This window comes from Neodiprion virginianus, chromosome 4 (assembly GCF_021901495.1).
Source record: "Neodiprion virginianus isolate iyNeoVirg1 chromosome 4, iyNeoVirg1.1, whole genome shotgun sequence".
NCBI lineage: Eukaryota > Metazoa > Arthropoda > Insecta > Hymenoptera > Diprionidae > Neodiprion > Neodiprion virginianus.
The window spans coordinates 40499215-40522278 of record NC_060880.1 but is presented as its reverse complement, the minus strand read 5'-3'; the positions used below and the strand labels follow the sequence as shown (position 1 = coordinate 40522278).

The 23064-nt window shown below is 35.7% G+C and overlaps 1 protein-coding gene across 18 annotated transcripts in view; it reads right to left on the bottom strand.

The window, feature by feature from the left end:
* Window positions 1-951: 951 nt before the first annotated feature.
* LOC124302728 (uncharacterized) overlaps window positions 952-23064 on the bottom strand; it is a 161317-nt gene continuing 139204 nt past the window's right edge. For 4 of the 18 annotated variants that reach the window (XM_046759178.1, XM_046759181.1, XM_046759182.1 and 1 more), the window contains 15 exons: window positions 21833-21995; window positions 18044-18169; window positions 16788-16959; window positions 15990-16139; window positions 15101-15243; window positions 14240-14293; window positions 14061-14108; window positions 13364-13453; window positions 12935-12997; window positions 12202-12427; window positions 12012-12131; window positions 11783-11890; window positions 11273-11455; window positions 10978-11164; window positions 952-3773 (listed from right to left, as the gene is read on the bottom strand). In XM_046759178.1, coding sequence (XP_046615134.1) covers window positions 2691-3773; window positions 10978-11164; window positions 11273-11455; window positions 11783-11890; window positions 12012-12131; window positions 12202-12427; window positions 12935-12997; window positions 13364-13453; window positions 14061-14108; window positions 14240-14293; window positions 15101-15243; window positions 15990-16139; window positions 16788-16959; window positions 18044-18169; window positions 21833-21995 — 2916 coding nt within the window. In that variant the 3' untranslated portion in view covers window positions 952-2690. Of the gene's footprint in view, window positions 3774-4436; window positions 4539-7759; window positions 7813-10977; window positions 11194-11272; window positions 11456-11782; window positions 11891-12011; window positions 12132-12201; window positions 12428-12934; window positions 12998-13363; window positions 13454-14060; window positions 14109-14239; window positions 14294-15100; window positions 15244-15989; window positions 16140-16787; window positions 16960-18043; window positions 18170-21832; window positions 21996-23064 lie in introns of those variants that run through there. The other 14 variants (XM_046759192.1, XM_046759193.1, XM_046759194.1 and 11 more) reach the window with 14 other exon arrangements.

Below are 23064 nucleotides of genomic sequence, written 5' to 3'. Positions count from 1 at the left end.
AAACAGTTGGAACTGATCTCTCTGACGATGAATTCTTTCGCAGAGTTCTTCTGTTATCCAAGATGATTTTCAACCTCCAGGTAGCAATAGTCAGAGAAATTTTACTGATTTATTTTCGAAGAAATGCTGTGAAAGATTTTATACTATAATACATGTATGTAAGTCCGGTTTGGCAAAATTTTTTCTCAAACGATTCGACGCACCCACAACGGTTTTCACGTAGTAGTCGTAAGTCTTTTCAAACAATCAGTAACGCACAAGTTAATAATATATTTCAATTTGCATGAAAAATGCATGTGTAAACCTAAAGCGCGCTCAGTCATCAATTGTAATATGTAAATGTATATTATAAAGTCGCGATTTTGACAGTGTAATCTATATGTATAATTTGTTTTTATATCAATATTTATAATATTTATCTTAATTGTCCTTAATTTAATATAATTATGTTCTCTATAACATAAAAAAAAAAAAATCGCGAATGTATCAGCAGTTTGTGATAACAGCTATAGAAGAACTTCGATAAACAAAAGAACAAAATTAAAACAAAAATATAGAATAATATTCTTGGCACAATAGGACTAACAAATGACGGTCAATATACTTAAGTGTATAGGTTTTCATAAAACTGCCGAAGAATTCTTTTCGATACATCGAAAGTGTGGTGTGTATAGATTTATAGGTATATATGTATATAATATATCTATAACTCTCGAATTGCGGTTGCGAGTTCACCGATCTATAATTTTTTTTTTTTTTATTTATTACCTAAATAAATATTTTTTTTCAAATATTACCTAACTGCGGATCAATTTTTTTTTCGTTTTTCATTCTTCTTCTTTTTTTGAATTTACTTAAGTCAGTGGGATTTACTTTATCAAATATCTTCTTCTTTTTTTTTTCTTTTTTTTTAATAACTTTTAATAAATGTATAGAGTAATAATTGTAAACTTTTAATAAAATCTGTATATTTTTTTTTCTCTCATTTCTTTATTTTTTTTTTTTTTTTCTATTCCTACCGAAGTGAGATTGTTGTTGAAATTAAATGTTGCGGATGTAGACAGAGTTTTTATCTTTTCTTTTAAATGTTTCATCATTACCTCGCAGCTCAGGTTGCGCAGTTATTATTTTATACGTCAACAAATACAATGAAGTCATTAAGTAATGTAGCATCTTCTAAACGTTCGTACCTTAAACTCAAATCACAATTAAGAAATGTACGAAAATTATACGCGGTTATTGTAATTTTTATTTATTTGAAAGCTGAACAAAATGTAATCTTTCTTTGATGCGTCAATGTTACGAGCAAGTCCATTCGCTTTAGCACTTGGAGAAATATTCTTGTAAGTATCCTCGTTGATATTAAGACACGGTATCATGAACTCATATGGGATAATGTTTTAAAAGAATCAACTCGTTAATATGAAACACGTTCTTTTCTGTTCATGACATATATTGTATCATATGTATCTAATAATATAACAGCCAAAACCGAGCAATATCTCTTTGCGATGGTTTACACTAAACACCTTACGTTTTTTTTTTCTTTTTTGTTATTTTTTTGACTTCTTTTAAATTCGTTATTTAGAGTTACGATTACTGTGTATATTAAATATTTCTAACTTGTTTCAATTTCATTATTAAGCATGATCTGCTAATTTCTAGGGTAATTATAGAATTCTTGTGTATAATGTGTATGTGCTTTTATTATTTACGTGAGGAGTGTTTTGTATAATTAACATCAATATCAATTTGATATCGGAATTATTGATCGCGTATTTCAACGTGTTGGCTCATTATATATGTATAATATATATATTTATGTATTTATTATATTTATATATCATTGCATCAATTCCAAATCTTGAATCTCAGTATCCAGTCGTCTCTTTCAATTTTAATAATACTTCGCAATATCAGCTCGATCGCCATCGTAATGTAAACGCTTATCTCGTTTTATAAATTTAAAATACTCGTGCACAATTTTAATGTTATACTCGTAATAAAAATCGCAAGTCGACTATTTGGCATTCACCCAACTGTCAATATAATATTGCCTCATGCATTTCCACTCCGATTCTCACACACAAGTTTTACGCCTCATTGTCAGTTTGAACAGCGTACAGCCATATTTCTCAACAGCGCGATGCCTAGTAATAAGCACATGAGATATATACATATAAGTAAAAAATCAACTAATCATTGTTCCATAGATTTGAAAATTTACCTTCACGACCACAGTGTTCTGAATTAAAACCTTGGCACGGTAATATATTCAGTCATTGTTTTCCGCGGTATGGTTACCTGAAGATAACGGATACAGTGCGTTCCAGTTATCAATCTCCACTATTTTACATCGCCGTGTCAAAGAAGATCCGAGATAAGACATTTTTCACAGCTCAAGACACTTTGAACCAAGCGTTGGGAAACAGTTTCAACCGATATCTAGGACACGTATACATATGTTACATACGCGTGTACATAAATATATATAAATTTATATAAATAAATAAATAAGGACAACAACGTTGCCTCGTCGTTAACTGCAGGACTACCATATTTTTCTTAAAAGAGAAACACAACATTATCACGCGAGAGAATTATTTAGTATAGCGATGTTAACTTGCAGCTGCTCCTCCCGAGAGTATACATTCAAGATTCTTTTCGAACGGAAATATCATATTTCTCGGTCACAGAATGTCTGTCTCGTAAATCTTGTTTGTTGTTGTCTGATTAGCAGATGCATTCGGTGCCGGAGCGGTGCTCAATTCTGGTCGGGTCGCCAGACTGGTGAGCGAGCCAGAACTAGCGGTGCTCAACCCAAGACCCATCTTAGCTAACAGATTACTTTCGGAGCCGGTTTTCTTGAGAAGATCAGGAGGCGCCGGTGGGACTGTCGTCAATCCCGATGCATTTCTCTGCAGTTGTTGCAGCCTGGCGTATTGTTCTTGAAGCGCTTTTTGTTTTCTAAGGAGCTCTTGGTGGCGTTGTTCCAATTGTTCCTGCCTCCCCTTTTTGTTCTGCAAGCCCTCCTGGGAATTAATACTTTCGCAAGAGCTAGAATTGCTCGCCGATAATATGTTATTGGGAGCCATTGACGGAGGCTGTTCACCTTCATTCGCATTCGACGGCAGTGCCATAGGTGGTTTTCCGCTCTCCTTCAAGTTGCTCCGTCCTCTGCGCAACGTACCCGTAGGATTTCTCGGTGGCAATTGAGGACTCGTCGGACTTGCAAGAGGGGATCTTGAACTAGTTCTCGGAGGCGGCGGTGGAGGAACTCGTCTCGCAGTAGCCAGCTGAAGTAGTTCGGCGTTTCTTTCCGGCACTGGAGGCTTCTGAGATGGTGGCATCGAGCTGTCGGATACTTGTAGCCTGGCTATGGGCGGAGAGGTATCCGTGTCGGAACTGGAAGGATAGGAGTGTAGCCTCCTGAGGGTACTCGTGTGTCCAGGGGTCGTAGCGATGGATAAATTCGTCGACGAATCTATGCTGCCTTTCCTACCGATGTCCGACATGCTGGGGGTATGGCTCATCTGCGATATCTGGCTCGCCGATCGTCCGATATCGGTTAAATTTGGGGTAAAGCCGATGCTGGACGTTTGGCTAAGCTGCGACGCCGGCCTCGAAAATGTTTGGAGTTCATCTAGCAGAGCGTCGAGTGCGTTCTCCGGACGCTGCTGATAGGAGGCGGATGAGTCGAGAGCGTTGGACCCTCCCCCGACGACGCCCGCTGCCCCCATGACAGTGCGTTCCGCTGGCGTAGGGGTAGTTGTCTGTTTCACAAAAATCCAAAACGTTTTCCAATTTTTTCATACAAGAAAACTTATTATAACGATAAATCTGCATTAGCCTTCATTTTATTTGATCATTTTTATTTACCACCGTTAGAGGCAAAACATTTCAACAATTTGTCAGTTTCAATATATATATATACATATATATATATATATATATATTGATAATAACTTTTTGTAATTTTATCCTCCTGTAATAGATTTAATTGTTACTTTGAACCAGTGCAAAACATATTATCGAAGATGTGCCTCGCTCTCTACTATCAGCAAACTTTTTACTACATATTTTGCCCCTGAGGTAATTTGTGTTTGCGATAAATAAAAGACTACGTTTTAAGGCAATTAATTTAGTGCTTATTCTTAGCAAGTTTCTCAAATATATTTTGCTTCGTGAAGTGAAATATTGACAACATCTTTTATGTATCGCGGATTTTTTTGTTTTTGTTATATGGCAACATTTTAATGACCATGCAAGAACAAATTGTGTGCAAACGCACATGCATCAAAAACGGAGGCAGAGTTAGAGAAATTAGATAAATTGTGAAATTAATGGTTTGCTTATATCGAAAGGAATGGAGAAAAAAAAATAAAATAAAACAAAAAAAAACTATGCATGGAAAAAAAAATCGGTTAGATAGTTACCTGTGGTACGTTATCATGTTTTGTGTGTTGTGCGTGTTACAAGTCAGTACTCATATGGTGCTCTTTTACTTTTGGCATCGATTGTGGTCCGGTATTAGTCAACTTAAAAAATGAAAAACCAAAAAACCAAAATTAGAATAACTCGAGTCGTTTTTAAAATATAATTGTAAATCCCCAATTTTCTATATTCAGTCATATTAAATTCAGCCCTACAATATTGTCAGTCGGTGGTTTTGTGAGGAATTAGGGGTTCTCATTTCCAGGGCATTAATGAAAGACGCACGATATAGTAATTAGCACACTTGTTAAATTTGCCTGGATTGAATCATTTCAACCGAGCGAATTACTAAATTGTTCTTCATCCTGACCTGCAATGTATAATTAAAATACGAGGTCAAAGATTAGATGCTATTATCTTGATAATTTGAATATCATAATCTCGCTGATCTTATAACAAAACATAAAGTAGATAAGAGGTGAATTTGAATAGACGCATTGTATTAGTAGCAAAGAAGCCTGAAGACAGATGAAACTTAATTATAAATAGATGTGAATTGTCGAACAAGTGCGACGGATCAGATAATATTGAAAGAGTCTTCATTGATACCCTGTAAACATTGTTAGAACGAAACCAATATTCCTGTCATTAACTTTTACATGCTTTCGATACGAAAGATTTGCATGAAAAACAGAATGATAGATATTATACGTTCATGCCGAGGTAATAACGAACTATCACTTTTTCACAACACAACAAAGAATACTAATTCTAGGTAGAAAATACGACATGCTGTAACAGACATGCGCAAAGTTCGTCAATAACTGAATTAAATTGAAAAAAAAAGATTAATTAAAAAAAAAAATATTAAAAAAAAAAAAAAAAATTTGCCAACATAAAATGCATAGACAAAACCTTCAGTCCAATCCTTATAGTAAGGCAGTAGTTATGGAATTAGAGAGAGAGAAAAAAAGGAGTATATAGTACATATTAATCGAAATGAAAGTGTTACGATGTATAAATACATATGCATACGAGTATATGCGTATGTATTATACAATTAATTATGTGAAATAACTATTACTTGTTGTTTGCGACAGTTACTTGAAAGACGAAAATTTTTATATATATATATACTGCGTAAATAAAAACTGACAAACTAATATACAGGTAGGTTTGTAATTATATATAAGAGTAAAATATACACAAGAGTTACAAGGAAAATTAAGTGACAGTAGTAGTACATAGATACTAACTGTAAATAAATGAACCACAGAGAGTGGATTATGGTGAAATAACTGAGACATGAGAAGCTATAAAAGAAACTTAAGGAAATAATAAAAATCATACAGGGAAATCAATCAATTAACTTTACAAGATCAATTAAATTATTAATCATTAATCATTAATCACAATAATTTATACTATTACTCTACAGCTTTACAGTATTTATTCATATAATAATGTAGAATAGTTAGATACGTTTTCTTTTTGTAACAATTAGGGTGTGAACAGCAAGAAATATCATCGTTGGTCTACTTTTTTACCCGATGGCAAACGACGTTATTTCCATTAGCCACCCATTTGATACTTTCATGTTAATCATCAAGGTTGTATAATACGTCTAGTTAATAATGCCAATTTTTTCTTTCTTATTATTGTCTTTTTTTTTGGTTTGTCAATGAGAGCACAGATATACAGAATGGATAGAAGAGAAGGAGGAATACGTAGTTTCGGTATGAGAGATTAAAACGCATCAATAATAATTGATAATGTAATAATAATAATGGGATTTTTGCCATTAACTTGGGAAATCCAATGTAAACCTTTAACGTCCTGGCACCTTACTATAAGAAGTGGATTGGAGCGTGTGTCTTAGTGAAAGAGCATAATATAATGTATACTGATTTTTGGTGGTGGAGGTTCTTCTGGATTGCTAAATGTGATAATATTATGAAGAATGTAAGAGATAATGGATATGCGCATAGAACTGCACACCCCATTATCCAAGTTCCAGCGATCAGTGACAATCCAGAACGACCCCATTTTCGGTTGATCGATAACAATGCTAGGTTATAGAAATCAGGTAAAGAATCGCCAACTAGCAAATTAATATCATAGAAGTAATAAAGGTGTGTGTAAAAAAAGTGTTGTAAGTTGTATATAAACGCACGCACTGATCAAGATGTAACAGTTGACAGCGAAATGGAAGAGATAAATTGTGTTTTTTTTTTTTTGTTGTAAACAGGCCAACCAGGAGAGATAGCAAAAAATTGAAGATGTTGCAAAGTATAGAATTTTGGTTTCTTTTTCTTATAGACATATATAAAGTATTGCGTGAAAGTAGATTATAAATAGCGAACATTTTTACCAAGAAATTTTATATGCACATTGGAAAAAAACTTTGAATCCAAGAATCAGCGCAAATGTTGCCATTTAATAAGTGTTTATCGCTAAATTCGACAAGTAGCTTCACAGTTCGACTGTTCCGTAATGCAATGTGTTACTATTCTAGTTATTCAGACAGTTTTTATTCAAACGGCAGCATTCGTCGCTGCGATATGATAAAATGCTTGTGTTCAGTAAACGAACTTTTCAGTATATATATATGTAGTAAAGCGATATCGAGAGGATATTAATTGATACAAAAGTTGAAACATTATTTGATTATTGGATAAATTGATAAGAAACAAGAAAGACCTTTAGAAAAGAAATTTCGGAACAAGCAGGAATAATAAATGTAAAGATATGAAAATAACTGCAGCATGTGTAATGTACAATTTATTGTAAAAAATGACTCAAATCATTCTGTTAAATGGGAGATGATGCTTAAGCTGATAATTTTTTTACTCGGACAGTCAAATTTCAATTACGGACTTGACATTATATTCACAGCATTAGTTGCAAGTAAAGGAAATATTAAGTACGGTTCAATTTGTAATTTAAGCGTTTGTTTCGTGTTTTTTTTTTTTTTTCATTGGAAATAATGACGGAAGCTGATTCGTCTTTTTTTTTTTTTTTGAGCAACAGTAAAAATAATCAGACAACTACAGCTGAAGCTGATATTAATTTGCGATGTGCGACGAAGTAATTAAATCGAAGAGGTTCGAAAGTTCTTTGAAGTCAATTCTGTAACGTATACTGCGAACTGGATTCAACCCATTAGCCAGAATGGTTTGTATATATGAGCTTACGAACGATGAATCATGATTTCGTATATGATTTATGAATCAGACATATCGAATGATGAGAAGTATATATATAATATATATAAAGAGTAGTATAGAGTAATAATAATAAATTAATATGAATTATTAAAGATTACTCGTGACTGGTCTGTATGGCCTCCTTGAAGTTAGTACTCCACATCCAGCCATACTACAAAAATTAACAAACGTTCATGTACCTCGTTTGTCTGCCATAATTGGATTGATTCGAGTTTATTAAATTATTACACACGTTAAGGTTTCTTTAACAATCCGGTATATGTATATATAATATTGTTTCATTACATCTCTGCATCATATAATTGCCATATTATACTGTAATACAGGCTGATCGATGATCGCAGCAATAGTGATTTTGCGTTATACAAAAGCGCTGTTGCTGTTGTTTTTGCTGCTGCTGCTGCCGACGATTAGGTCTTAGAATGTATTACATAGATTAAATTTTCAGGGGGGGGGGGGGGGGCACAACTAACACAGACTGATTTGACAAAACATCCGGCTTGCTAGTCCGCAGTAATTAGTAATTACTCAAAATCGTTTTCAATGTAACAGAATCTGTACTTTTAACGTTGATTGATCTGAGGGAATTATATTTTTTTCAAACAATAAGCACCTAGACACAAATATTCTCTCTTACACTCAGATTTATCAATATGACAAAACAATTGATACAACATTAATGACGATGAATATCGTTTGAGGTATGTATTATATTCAGAGTAGAGATAAGTTCCTTTCAATTAATACTAAATTTGATCGATGAAATATTTTGTCAAATCAAGGGCTCTCAGATAGCAAAAGCGGTCCCGTTATAAATACGATGGTCAAGAACTTTGAACGACTTTACGATGTCTTGGAGACATGAAATCTGTTTTGGGCGTCATAAAACGGGGCGGAATATCATGTGAAATCGTTGGCAGGACATTTTCTGATATTTTGCTATCTGAGCCAGGCGTAACATGTCTATTCTATCGGGGAGACAGCAAACACTGAAACTGGTACTCAGAGGTATGAGGGTGGGAAAGTTGACCGAGACACAAGTTGCAGGAATTATCGAGACACCAACTCCACTGGGTAATAATGAAAAAATAAGGTCTTGTATATTCTCTCCCGATATGTGGAGGTGTGTAAAAAAAAATCCTTAGATAGTATAACTGATGCAGAAAAGGTGTGAACGTTCATCGCAATTATTGTTTACGAATAACTTTTTGACCTAGAGCCAAGTACGCTACAATGTATAATATAAATAAGAACGGCTCCATTACGATATTAGTCACCTGTACACCAAACGTCAGTAATTTCTGGATTTTCAATTTCAATTGTGTATTCTACAGGGTTTGCTCATCTGCTGCAGATTAGATTAAATTAAGTGGTAGCAGGTTCATATTTACATGTAAACGCTATTATTCAGGATAGGCTTTACATATATTTAATGGCGGGGCTAAGCGGCAGCCAGGTAATTAAATAAGATTTGAAGTAAAACATAATGTTAAAATCTAAATTTGAATGTAACGGATAATATAACTGTGCGTAATGTGCCCAATCTTTGCGATTTGATCTAATGGGGAGGGAAATGAAAATAAAAAATTCTTAATCACAGGGGATTTCATCTAAAAAGGTTTACATTAGATTTCGTATTTATGTATTATTTATGTTAAATAAGATAAAGTGCTAAATAATGCATGGGATAAAATTAAACTCAATCAATACACTATGAAGTTACTCGTCGTTTAGTTTTAAATTAACCAAGTATGAGGTAATAAACGTTCCATCAGAATCATAATTCAAATATTACCGAATATTTAATAAAAATGATTCAAGTACATATACATCTGATCCTAGTCTAACAGAATTATTATCTTTACGGGTTGCAGAGGTTCGATATATAATTCCTGCTTGTATGCGTCGCTTATTCATACCATAGATAATTTACACGCTTTGTCCAATTGCATAGAATAACAATATCTCCAATGTAAACCAAGCATTTTTTTCTTTTTCGCACTTTCTTCCCTTTCGTCGTGACGGATTTGAACTTGTTACGTTACTCGCAAGCAACAAAGACAGTGAGAAAAGTTACAGGAAAATTCACCTTTAACTACTCATTTTACGAGTTACACTTTCAGGAAACTAGCTAGAGCTTACGAAATTTCTAATATTGGTAAATGCCAGGTGTTACATTGTGATACAAAATAGATACGGATCGGATTTACCCGCATTTTTACTTTTTTTTGTTCATAATTTAGATGCGAATCGTCGCGTAATATTTAATAAGGTATCATGCGAAAATAATCGGGGATCTCCTCATGATTACATTACGATAGTTTGTTTTATACGAATGTTGAAACTAGAAACGTGGATTAAATATGGATTCTGATGTATTGTACTGACAAAGACAAAGAACACACGTACGAAACGGAAATTTGGTTCCATTATTAATACTTCGGTTCAGGCTTATTATTATAATATGATCAACAGCTAAGCAGGGTGAAACAATCAGTGCTTCAGGCGGACTACTTCGGAAATGAAATGAAATGAAATCTGCGATTATGAAGATTACTGTACAATTTTGTAAGTATTGGGATATGCTATAAGAAAAGAATTATGGCTGGGAAAAGTTTGATACAACTTTCCTCATAATTTTCATTCAGTGATATGAAAGAGACAAGTTTCGTATTTTTGATTATTGCGAAAGTAGCCTTTAAAATTGTTGTAAAACTTGATGATCTAGGGTGCGATATTAATTGCAACTGCACGCGGCATTTTTGGCCGATATTTCGATAATATACGACGACTATAACATTGGTAAAACGAGTATAATATATTGCTACGATTTTTACGGTTAAATTTTGATTAAAATTTAAGTTGATTGATGTGATGATAAGAATCCCAAGCGTGACAATGATAATAAAAATGTTCTCATATTTAACGATATGCGAGATACCTAATATTAGGTGTGTATAAAAGTTATGCGTGTAAGACGAAACGTAAAACATATACCTACTTGAAGAAGAATTACTTACGTATTAATAACTGTTTTAAAATACGCGATAATAATTATTGATTTATAGCATTATTTTGTACGTGATAATCATAAAACACGGTGACAATATACTTATTTACAATATAATATTAATGTGTCTACATAACTTTATCTGAAGCATCTTCATTAGATAATTATTAGTGAATAATTAAGTGTTACGCAAGCTATCGGAGACAGGATCATCATCATGCAACAAGGTTCTTGCACACAAGGAATTAGCGAGGCGTTGGGTGTGAATAGTGGGTTTTTAGGATAGCAAGCAGGGCTTTCGATTACCTTAGAATGTTGCCCCGATGTTGGTGTTATTGGCGGGGTTTCTTCAGCCTCCGCGCTCGCTGCGTTCGGTAATCGCTGCTCCTGCACCGACGCCAAGCTGGAGGGAAATGCAAGACATTCATTTTCACTCTGAAATTTCACCCTCAAGTATCCGTCAATTATTCTGCAATCGCTGAATGTTTTGTTACTAATGTTCAGAACAGAAGAATTCGTCAGCTGTATTATAGGAAAATGTATTAGTTGGAGGAAATGCAAAGAGATTTATGGGAAACATGGTTGTAAACAATTCTCCTACCGTTTGAGCGTGACGAGGGTTCCTGTAAGCTTCTTACAGCGCCTGAGTGCAGATTCTAGTCGTTCTGGTTCTTCCTTTAGGAACTTTTCTTCGCGTACAACTTTTTCCATTTCGGAACTCAGGAGGCCCTTCATGCCTTCCTGGAGACTCGGGAAGCGGACTTTTAGATCTGCCACTGTTTTACTAGAGCGTTGCAATGAAAAAAATATACGTATGTCAGTACAGCTGTCTCTGTTACGTCGTAATCAGACACAGAAATTTTGTAAGACAAAAAAACATAACAACGGAAACAAAAAGAGAAATAGCAGAAAAGTTCAGGAATATTATCAATTTTTGAGTAAACTCTGTTCAGGAAAAGTATCGGAGAGATGTTGATGAATCTTCACGTTAGATTACACAAATGTGATTTAACAGAACGATTACGCTCAGCTCACAAAACCTATCGCAATAGAATATCTGACGAATGATTACCTTTTTCCTAATTTATATTCAATAAATGCAGAACAGTACCTGGATTTGTTCAGTATAAGCGCCATATTTTCTACATCGGACATGTTTACTCTAGTTTTTCGGTTTATGACATTGCCCCGGAGCTCCTCTACTGTGCTCTCTAGCTCGCTGTGAACATTTAATTCAATTGAATGTATTTTGTATCCGCGTGAATTTAAATATACATATATTTGTAACTGATTACACGCATGACGCAACTCGTCTCGTGTAATTCAATATGCGCACTCACGTGAGATCTTTTTCCAGCCTAATCATTTCTTGCTTGTAGAGGTCTTCTTCGCGGTTCAATCTTGCTTTTTCTGTGTCTCCGGCAGCCCAAGCAGCGTCGCCGCCGGACAGCAGCACAGCCCTGGAAGAAGCGAGGCACTTGTAATGCAAAGATAATAAATTCACGCGGATTGAAATCAATAATGAATTACCTGATGGTGATAAATGTATCCCTGATAGTCTCTCTGACTGTGTGCGCTTGAGCTTGGGACATGCGTCTAAGGTTTCGAACTTCTTGGCGTAGATCCTTTGCTTTTTTCTGCAGACCTCTAAGTTGATTATACATTTCAGGAGTGAGAGTCAAGTCTCTATAAACGTATTGACCAGCTGCCAGAGTAGCTGGTTTTGGCGGTGGCGTCGGCTTATGCCTTTCCCGTTCTGTAAATATATTTTTAAAAGGCAGTGAGATATGGGAACATTGTAAATTTCAATTCGCTACAAGAAGCAATTATTATCCCGTAAATTGTCTGCATTGTAAACCGTTTTGAAGTGCAGCATCAATTGACTGTTATTAATTGTTTGTAAAATTCAAGTTTTCATCTCGTATAGTCATTGGAACGATATTTCGTGACAGTATAGACAAAAGCCCCGAGCATCCAGGAAGCATAAGAGAATGAATATGCATCAATTTGCAGAAATCCATTTTATACACATTCGAACTATTCCGATGGGTAATCGGTACCATTTGTAGCTCTATAGTTGTGAATTTTCTAGAAGTATTAAGGTGAAAGCAAACACTTGATCACGGATTTTTCTGCAGTCTTGGCGCAAGTCCCTGGCAGCTTAATTATTGTTTGAAGATGAATAGTGACGAGTGTTGATACAAAATGTTGAATGACGATAAATCAAAATGATGCTGTAACAAATTTGGTAAATACATGTTACCTTGTGATGACATCCTTGGCAGTGTGGATGATTTTATAGCTGGTTTTGTAGGCTTTGTGTCCGCTAGTGTGGTAGCATTGCACACAATCATACAACAGTGTGTTAAATATAAAATACAATTTACAATTGGCCGCGCGCAGTGCCACAACAAAATTTAATACATTTCAAAGGTTTTATACATAGTCATTTGTAGCATTTAATACGATTTCGATTACTACGGTTATGCAATAAGTGGAAAGTAGCAGATATTTGGAGAAATGAATCCATCCTCTTTAGTTAAAAAAGGAAAATATCTTTACCGATGATGGAAGGCTAACCGCAGGGATGGGAAAACTTGAACACAGGTTCCGAATAATGATTTGCTACTTTCCCATTGAAATGAAGGTGATTTAGACTAGTTAGCGATGAAAAGCCGGTCAGTTTTTTTACCTGCGTGTTGCGGGGAATGTTGTTTAGGAGAGTTCATATCTGGTGGCTCGTCACTGAAGGAGACTGACTTTTCAAATGACACCGACTTGTCTGGAATAAATTTTGAAGACTATTTTCTTTGGGAATCTTTCTCTTGCGCATTTTGCGATGGTTGATTATTCAATATAAAATCAACAACATCCATATTGTGCTTTGATTAATGTGCCATAAGATTATGAATCAAAGAAAAAAATCAGGTGTATGTCGACGTAGATAAGCTGCAAGATGATCATGCAAAAAAAAAAAAAAAAACAAATGTATAACGAAAGAAAATCGATGTAATCAATGATCAATGAAAATGTTGAATTGTGCATTGTTCACATTGACGGTACGACAATTATGTCTGTAGTAACAGGATTTTTTAATTGTGGATTATAAGTCGTATAAGAATAAATCGATGCAAAGAAAAATTAGCTGTTTCTATTGCGTGGAAATTATATTAACTGGAAGAAAGAAACAAAATTTGAAACTCTGTCTGAAATTATACCATCGTCATGCTCAAGTAGAGGGCGTAATTCAATTAATTAAATAACATATCGAAACATGAACACATATATTTAAGCTGAACAGATCGGGGGGGTGGGAGGAAAAAAGTTGAAAAAAATGTTTGGATTTGGAAGAATGATCATGCTTACGCAGAAAAATTTTGTAAGCGAACCTTTGCCTAATTTTGGCGGCTTAACATCAGTCCTTAAGTATGAGTCATCTGTAATGCGATGTGAGACACACTTATTGACAAAAATACATGACGGTGATACTAATACGTATGTAATAAGGTAGCTATGATGATGATAAAGATATGGTGACAGAACAGGGTCTTAGAGATTAGAGACACACCTGGCAATGAGGCGGAGCTGGAGCTAGAATGTTTGTCGAACTCGTCTCCTGCGCCTGGTGTGCGTTAGTGGGAATAATAAAGCAGTTGTACAGCAGGGTATTAAGAAGGCTTCGCCCAAAGAGCCACACTATCGTACGCTGGGCAGTTATAGAGTGACAAATAAAAATATACCGTGTGTTAATGCCTCAGCTTAGTTAAGTTCAGCTCTTGGGAAGCTGAATATTTTATAGCGAGGAAATTCCGTATCAATTATTACAGGCTGTGGAAATATCTAAGATATGCTATTAAATTAAATTGTGATCTGATTCGAGATTTAAAATGTCAATATTTCATTTATGTACCTCTATCACATTCCCCTGTATTACTGAATTTCACATCGGCAAGTAATCACGACGAAATGCGTTCTAGATTGTACAGTAAAATTTTTTCATACATATGTCACTCGGTGTATCTACACGTCGATTATCGTTAACATTTTTTGTTTTCGTTTCTAACTTTCTCACGTGCATGGTAAACAATGTTTGTATAATTTATATATTGAATTGCTTTGTGCTCAAGATGTGTAGAAGCGGCCATTGTCATTTTAAAATGCAAGCCAGGAGATATCATCTCACTAATTATGAGCTACTACTAATTACGAGTGTCTAATCTTGATATTGCAATGAGTGGGGTAGATTCAAATTATTCAACATGCTTTCTCATTCATCATCTTTCGCTTCGACGATCACTTTGAAAGGATCGCGAGACTCGTGAAAAATTATCTTTGTTATCAGTTTTGTCAACAACTTTGCGCTATAGTAATAGTAATAGTAATAGTTATAGTATGTATCGATACGAAATGATATCGAACGGACCCATACCTGCTGTTCTGTAGGGATCGCGAGGCGCGGGGACCTGCAAATAGTCCCTCGGCGAGGGGCTGGCGTGTGGAGCATGAGTCAAAGCTTTCTGCACAAGTCCGGTCAAATTAGCGAGTTGTCGTTCCATGTGCTCCACCCTTATCCTGTTGAAAATCGGACGTTGACTTACATAATTGCCTTTGCATAAAATGGCGGAAAACCTATTTTGTACATGCGTTTTCAAGTCACGTTGTAGCATCGTCCATGAATATTTTTTAACAATAAATTGTAGAACTGTAGCAAATTTAAGGCATCGATCCGGGCAGTCATTATCACATTACATTACGTACAAATGCTTATAGTGGTACATGTGTGATTACATGTACGATGCACATAGATATATTTTTGCAAGCTGGCTAAGCACACACTAAAGATGCAAACTCCCTCTTTTTCCATGTAGGCTAATCAAGGTTTCGCTAAAGTTTCATACGTTTCGATTCATTGATGGTCGACGACGCACCTACACTTTGTAAGCTTCCAGATGATTTTTGCCAATTAATTTTACGCAATTTGGGAAAAGAACAACGTCTATAATGCACAACAGGCAAAGTTAAATTAAGTTCGCTGTGGAGTTACTTTGCGTAATTGGTTTTGCGATTTTTTTGTCGATGTTACGTGTATGCGTCGTCATATATTGTGAATAATAAGGAGGTAATTATTAACAGTAAAAAATAAATCCCATGCCATCTTCGAACGAAAAAAAAAGAAATAAACCAACACAAGAGCAAAGCAAGACTATGCTTTTTTTTTGACGTAATAGAACAAGTAGAGGTAAATGTTAATATTATGCAACAGGCACAGACATCATAGGCATTGCATATAATGAGGTCATTTGTAAGAATCATTGTACCGGGTAGCGTCGTAAGGCTGTCCACCGGGGGTCAGAGCAGGTGCCCCGGGGGGAAATGGGGATCGTGGGGGGCCAGTCGGAGGGCGACCAGGTGGCTTCACACCGTAAAGGCTGTAAGAATCCTCCAACAGCTCCGTATCGCTGCACCACCCACAACAAACACACATCCATACTATCAGCTATCAAGAGTTCCAGAAGTAATCCGTTTTCGCTAATATTATGATCATCCAGGTGATGCAGAAAACTACTGGAGGTGATGGCTGTTGTTTCTTTTTTTTTTCTTCTTTCTTATTTGATCCTTTACCACCACGATTACGCGAGGGATATAGGATTAGATCTCGATATTATTCGTCGAAAATCTACTCGATTGTTGGATAAAAATAACGTCTTGCATATTTACTTCGGGATCCGATTACAGTAAGTTAATTTTGCCAATTTTCTAATTCTGAAAGAATTACTGGAGTGGTTTTAGCGAGTGTTTCGATCCTCATGCATGTTTACTTTGTCTTTCTGAACACTTCGAACCCAGAGTAATAACGCCGTGGCTAACTTGGAGCGTGCAATTTTTGGGTGAAGCGAAAGCGAAAAGGTATGTGCATATGCATGCCTCGTATAGCCATACCGGACAGTTTTAATCAATGAACTTCAATACTAAAACAATGCGTCTGATATCGACGGTTGATTAAACATTTAAAGCCACTCGGCGCGGTGTGTTGTGCGTTATATGATGATAATCCAGTATATAATGCTGTTTACTGTCAGTAAAATTGTGGTTAGCAGAAATTCGCATCAGCCTACCTAGCTTCTTCGTCAATAACTGGTGTTACGGTTCCAGAATACTGGGAGTAGTATGGGTCTTCATAGCTGCTACCTGTGCTGTACGGCCCCGCCGAATACCTTCCAGATCCAGCACCGACTACACCGGTCCTCTCCGGACTACTCATGTATCCGCTTTCTCCATGGAGTCGATCTGCAGAAATATTTCATAATAGTAGTAAGAGGATGTTATTCGTTTTCTGATGGGTTGTTAATATTGATAAATTTCAACTATTTGTTTCCTCTCGATTTATTTTTAACCAGGTTTGTTGAAAGTGTCCGATTATGTACCAATTTTTGGCACTGTGGTATTGATTATAAGTATTTTTGAAAGTTTCAGATACTAGTTGTCCAAATACCGATGACTTTTACCTGTATCCCATTTGCCTGTTGATACGTGCCATGTCCGTGTACATGTTTAACGAAAGAATAATATGTTTGTTCAAACGTGTATTGAGTAATTATATCTAGGTATCGAATTATCTAAACGAAAAGCATGTACAGGAATTTTGGAAGACTTACAAAAAAATCTACGTTAACAAGTGTGTAAATATCACTACTGTCTATATTTATATATTTTTACCGACACCAAAACAATAATAATCATGATGTAAATAATATCCATTGTGAACGTGCACAAAAAATAATAATGAATAAATTCCAATTATCACACAATGATATTGTATACAATATACCAACAAATCATGAAGAATCAATTGAATGTATGAATTTTTTATATCAAATTATAACGTATGTCCTGATCGTTGAAGATGATATAAGATTTATTATATTAAATCGCGAATCTAATTTCTCGTTCTTTGTCAGATTGTTTCCTCATTTGAGCAAAAGTCAAAGACGGCAATTATACGGGATCTTAAATCCTATTAGTCGTTTGAAAATATCTTTTGGCAATATAAATTATACCCTGTTACACTATTACTGGCTGTTAATGTAGGTTGGCCAAGGAGATGAAGCTGTGCATGGTTTTCAGAATGTATTGAATTAAGTTGCTTGTAGCCTGTCCTTTGCCATCGGGATACAAATAAAAACTGGATAATATTAATTCATCATAGTCGCAGACAGCGATAACTCATTTCCAATATCGAGCTTTGATTATAGATTATATTAGTGATCTGATGGGAATAGCATATCGGTAATTGAAATGTTAATTTTAATGGGCGTTAAGTCATAGGAACACTTCAAGCCGGTCGCTGTCCTAGGCTAAGGATTTCACTGACCTGGTATACTATAGAGGGAGACCGAGCTGTCTCTAGAGAAGCGTGCGGAGCCCCCAAGGCTGCCGAGGGGACTCTTACCACATTGGTAGCTGCGAAGCGGCTTTGCAGGTGGCACTCCGCCTCCACCTAGCCAACCCATCAAAACCAAAACCATTGTATCCAATAACCGTCACCCAAAGCTCAGTTATTTTCAATATCAGGACGGCTACATTCTGGTTAGTCAAGGATTTGTTACATCACAATCTGCTTTCCTTATAGGCGTATACTTCTCAATCAATATTGTCATCGCCAAGAAAATGTCTGGCGTAGCCATAGATTTATATTGAAATTATGAACCTGGCACAACGGTTTTCACAACAAATTTTATCCAAGAATTCTGCAACCTGTACTAGAATTAAAAAAAATATCAAGCCTTACGGGAGAAATTCCGTAATTTCTTGCGGTAGATTATTTTGAAATGAGAATTTGGTATTTTTAACGAATCAAGATACACAAATTGTTGATGAATGTCGGAGTAGCCACATATGGCACGGTTTGTGGAAAAATATGTAGTTTAGATGGCTTCAAAGTTCTTACGTACAAGGTATATGTACAAATTTAAAACTCAAAATTATAATATACAGCTCAATGTTAGGGAAACAGCGGTGTCTAGGGATAATTTTAAAACAATATTGTTGATTCTTTATTCTAGACGTTGGCAGTCAATCGTAGGCAACCCTTACACACACGTACGTGCAAATTTTCAAAGTCGGATTCTCATTTTCTAAGTTCTCTGTGCAATTGGAATTTTAATGAAATTATCCTTGCCGCAATTTTGTTGCTTGTAAAATGTCGTTCATTGGCTGTTGAGCGCTGATAATGTAGTAATAGTGAAAATAAAGTCCGAAGCGGATCGCGATGGCGGCCATGTTGACTTTTGTGCCAGTATTTGAGTTCGTTTTTGAAATATTTGACGAACCTTGTTTCTTGTTCATAACGTTCGTCAAGTTTTCATTTAAATATTTAATTTCACTTCGTGTCACCAAGTTTTGAACAATGTGTATTTGTGTTTGTGGGAAATTGAGTACATGGTTCACTCGGAATGAACCAAATGGTCCAGAATTCAGGTTTAAGATTGCTATACGATGTTCAATGAGAATTCTAAAACCGACTTTTCAGGTGATCCTTTCATGTCGCGGTTAATGGCCTGCAAATTATGATGTAAGTATGGGGCATATGAACGAGAAAAAAAAATGGCAATAAACCTAAACATATGTTTAACATCGCGCGCTAGAAACTGAAAAAAAAGTCTAAATAAAATAAAAACAAGCGGGTATATTCCTCATATTTTTTTTATTTCTAGTGAACCTGCTCAACGTAAGGTTACATCCGATTACCAGGCATGCGTTTTGGGTCGTTTCATGCAAAACTGACTAGAATTAATTAACCAACTCGATCTACATAGGCACAAGACAGTAATTATCAGTAATAAAATGTTACGACTAATTTAGTTGCAACGTTTAGTATAACGGCGTTATTCGTGTTGGAACAAATCATTTAGATAGGCAATCACGCGTATTACGTTAATTGAAACCGTTATGAAATTCAGCTGAAAAGTGTTAAAATTCTTGCGTGTACCGCGTGTAGTGGATTAACACTCCTTTTGTTTCTACAAAATCACGTATGTACGTACAAAGCTACATCATCTTTACGTAAGTGCAGAAGTAGGTAACTTCAGCTGAGTTACGCGTCATAACGAAAAGAGTTCGTTATAGTTAACGTATTGAGGTCAACATCAAAACCGACGGAACATCAATCACTTCAATTTTGTGCTCTAATTGCACAGTGGGCTTTATATCGCAGTCTAAATGGCGTAAATAGGATTAACTTGACGTCAAAATAGTCTAGAAATTTCTCAAGAATTACTACAGACGCGATAAAGTGAATCATCATGCAGTTGAGAAAAAAAAAATTTTTACGATCTATTACGAAGTTTAAATTAAATTTTTCTACATCTTTGTTAATAGCTCAGAACAACTGCAAAGTTGGATGTTTGAATTTTTTTACATCCAATTAAAGTTAAGTAATTGCACTAAAGATAGTGTTTTGGGGTTTACAGCGGCAATAAGGTGACCGTACAATATCCTCGTTTCCAAATGAAACCGCGATAAAAATTATTGATAACGTCATACTCGGTGTAAATTCGTACGGAATTAACTGGGTGTAATAAGTGCCGCCGCATTAATTGCGTCACGAGTCTGTATTTCTCACCACCGTAATATAAATTGCCTTACATGATCAGCCTCCGTAATTTTCGACTGTATAAAAATTAGGTGTTCGTAAAACACGTCATGCACACCGAATTGTTACCTTACACGTGGATTTAGGAACCCGCAATGAAACGATCAAGACCGTCACTTGATCATTGTGTAGCCTGAAATACCGAGCGGTCTAATTAGACCTTTCATTGAAAGTTTCAACAACCATCCCACCTGCCAAGATCAAACAAATTAGCGTAACGGTGTTGGTGAACCATCAATCTTTGCCACGGTTAGTCAACGGTTAATTATATTGTGCGTTTCAGTTTAGTTCAGCTAATTGGCGAATTACCGGCGTTAGCAAGGTCGATAAATCGTTAAATGTATAGCATATTACACGAACAATAAGATTGTTTATAAGCTATTATCGAACATAACTATCAAGAAAGAATACCCGTTCAATTGCGCAAAACTAGTTCAACGCCGTTACGGAACGAATTTCTAGTGAAAGTTAACGCTCAACTGCGCATGCGTAAGATGTTGAAATCCAGTTGGTGGTTCATTTGGCCAACGGGATGCGAGAAACGTGGCGACTGCGCACTAGAACGGTTTACCTCAACCCCTGAATTCAGCGTTGCCAACCTCTCAGATGGATATTTCTTTAAATGGCGTCAAAACCATTCTTTATATTTATTATTTAGATAGCCCCACAATAATTTTTCATATTTCTCAGTCTCAGTGATGTTTGACCGCATTGAAACTCAATAAGTACAGAAATACATAATATATTTCATCTTTTCGCTTTATAACATGGACCATTTTCATCGAAATATATAATGATAATTACCGATCGAGCTAACACAGAATTATATTCTTGAATCTGAATTGTAAGTATAAAGATATGAGAAACTTTTATTTAAATAATGTATCTTTATTTTTAATATTTAGGACCACCAGCTTGTCAAATAGGTGCGTTTGAAAATTGCAGACGATAACTAATTGGTGCATATTTTCTCAGGAACCTTACAATGGATTGATTTTTAGTCTGCTGTATCGATTTCACAGACCATATTTATTAATTTTGCTACCGGTTTTGAAATTTCGTCAGAAATTTTCAGACTTTCTTCATATTCCGGCTTAAATGACAAAATTTCTGATTAAAAAAACATCTTTTTCTCTTTCTTTGAACGGACTCTACTATCTTTAGATCCGAAGAAATTTCATTAGGGTTGGCAACGATGCGGTATTGATATAAGGTTTTTCGGCGGGTTCGTTACGTCAATTTTCCGAGTAAACATGATTGTATGATGTTTCGAGACGTTTTCTTTTTTTTTTTTCTTTTTTTAAAAGCTGCCAGAAACGAAACGGTGTTGACTATTATAATTGCTACACGTCATGGCAAATGTCATACAATCCGCATGCACGCACCATGGTTGTAATAATAATAAAATATAAATAATAAAACAGCAATATATGTACGTCGAAGCTTAGCTGCCAGCAACAAGATCACAAACGGCCTGTAATTTAATCCAAAATACGCGGATAATTATACCTGGAGTTCCTAGGGCCTTCGACTGCGTTGAATTCGCATTGGGGCCTGAGACAGCTGAAGAAGCAGCAGGGCTGTAGGCCCTCAGCAAGGGTCCCCCACGAGGCAGAGTGCTGCTGCCCCCCATGTAGTAGCCCCCGTTACCGGAAGTAGAATTTTTCGCAGTCTGAAACAAAGGAGGATAAATAAATGGCAGGTTAATTTGAAGTGACCGATTCCCAGAGAGATCGATGAATGGAATGCAGCTTTTTCTCTCCGCAAGGCTGCGTGCATGTAAAGCAACACGTTGTAAACAAATTATCATTCCAGATGTGATTATCGAAATAGAACTAATTTGGTAACAGGATGTGGAATTTCGGAGGTGTGGTCCGTGTTCCCGCAATTTCGTGCGTATAACAAACCTTGACGAATAATAAGTACCCGGCTAATGTTTCACTAATTTCATAATCGTCAGTTCTGACGAGTCAAGGATTAATATCACGGTTGTGATTTGAGTTTATTGATAGGTTAATCATTGACATTCTAGGTCAGACTTGTCATTAGTTACTAAAATTGACTTATTCCCACATTCCATCAGTCAGTCACTGTATGCATCCATCTGTAAGTAGTTCGCAATTGTTCAAAGTTATTACGAAGAAGAATTATTATACTTTCAACCAATCAATAATCTGTTACATGATTTGTTGACTGATCTCGGCATAATTTTAATGGGCTGATAAAAAGGTAATCCGGGAAACGCGTGCTAACTTTCCATGCTTCAAGTATACACGCATTAATTCACAGTGTTTGCGTTGCTGGCCTCAGACACGCGACTTACGTTCACTTGTTGTACGATACATTAGTTAATTAATACGTAGTCAGGGTCAGGGAGCAATTCAACGCGATAAAATCACGCCTGTGTATCAATAATAATTTGTCAACGTTAACAGCTCAAGCATATGATCGTTGTTGATGCTGCTCGACGATAAATCATACAGAAACACGAATACGAGTGATACTGGAGGGTAATAATTTATTTTCTGAAAGATTGATATTAATAAATATGTGGTGGTATATGAATTATTGGTTCCCGTTATTCAAACTATTCGAAATCCATCGCAGCACACTGGAGATTTGACGTATATGCTATTAGTTAATTACATAAGAGTAAGCAGTTCCACTACCTAATATATTATTCACCGTACTTTCTAACTCCCGCATTGAATAACTCCCAATCGCGCTAAAAAAATTTTTGT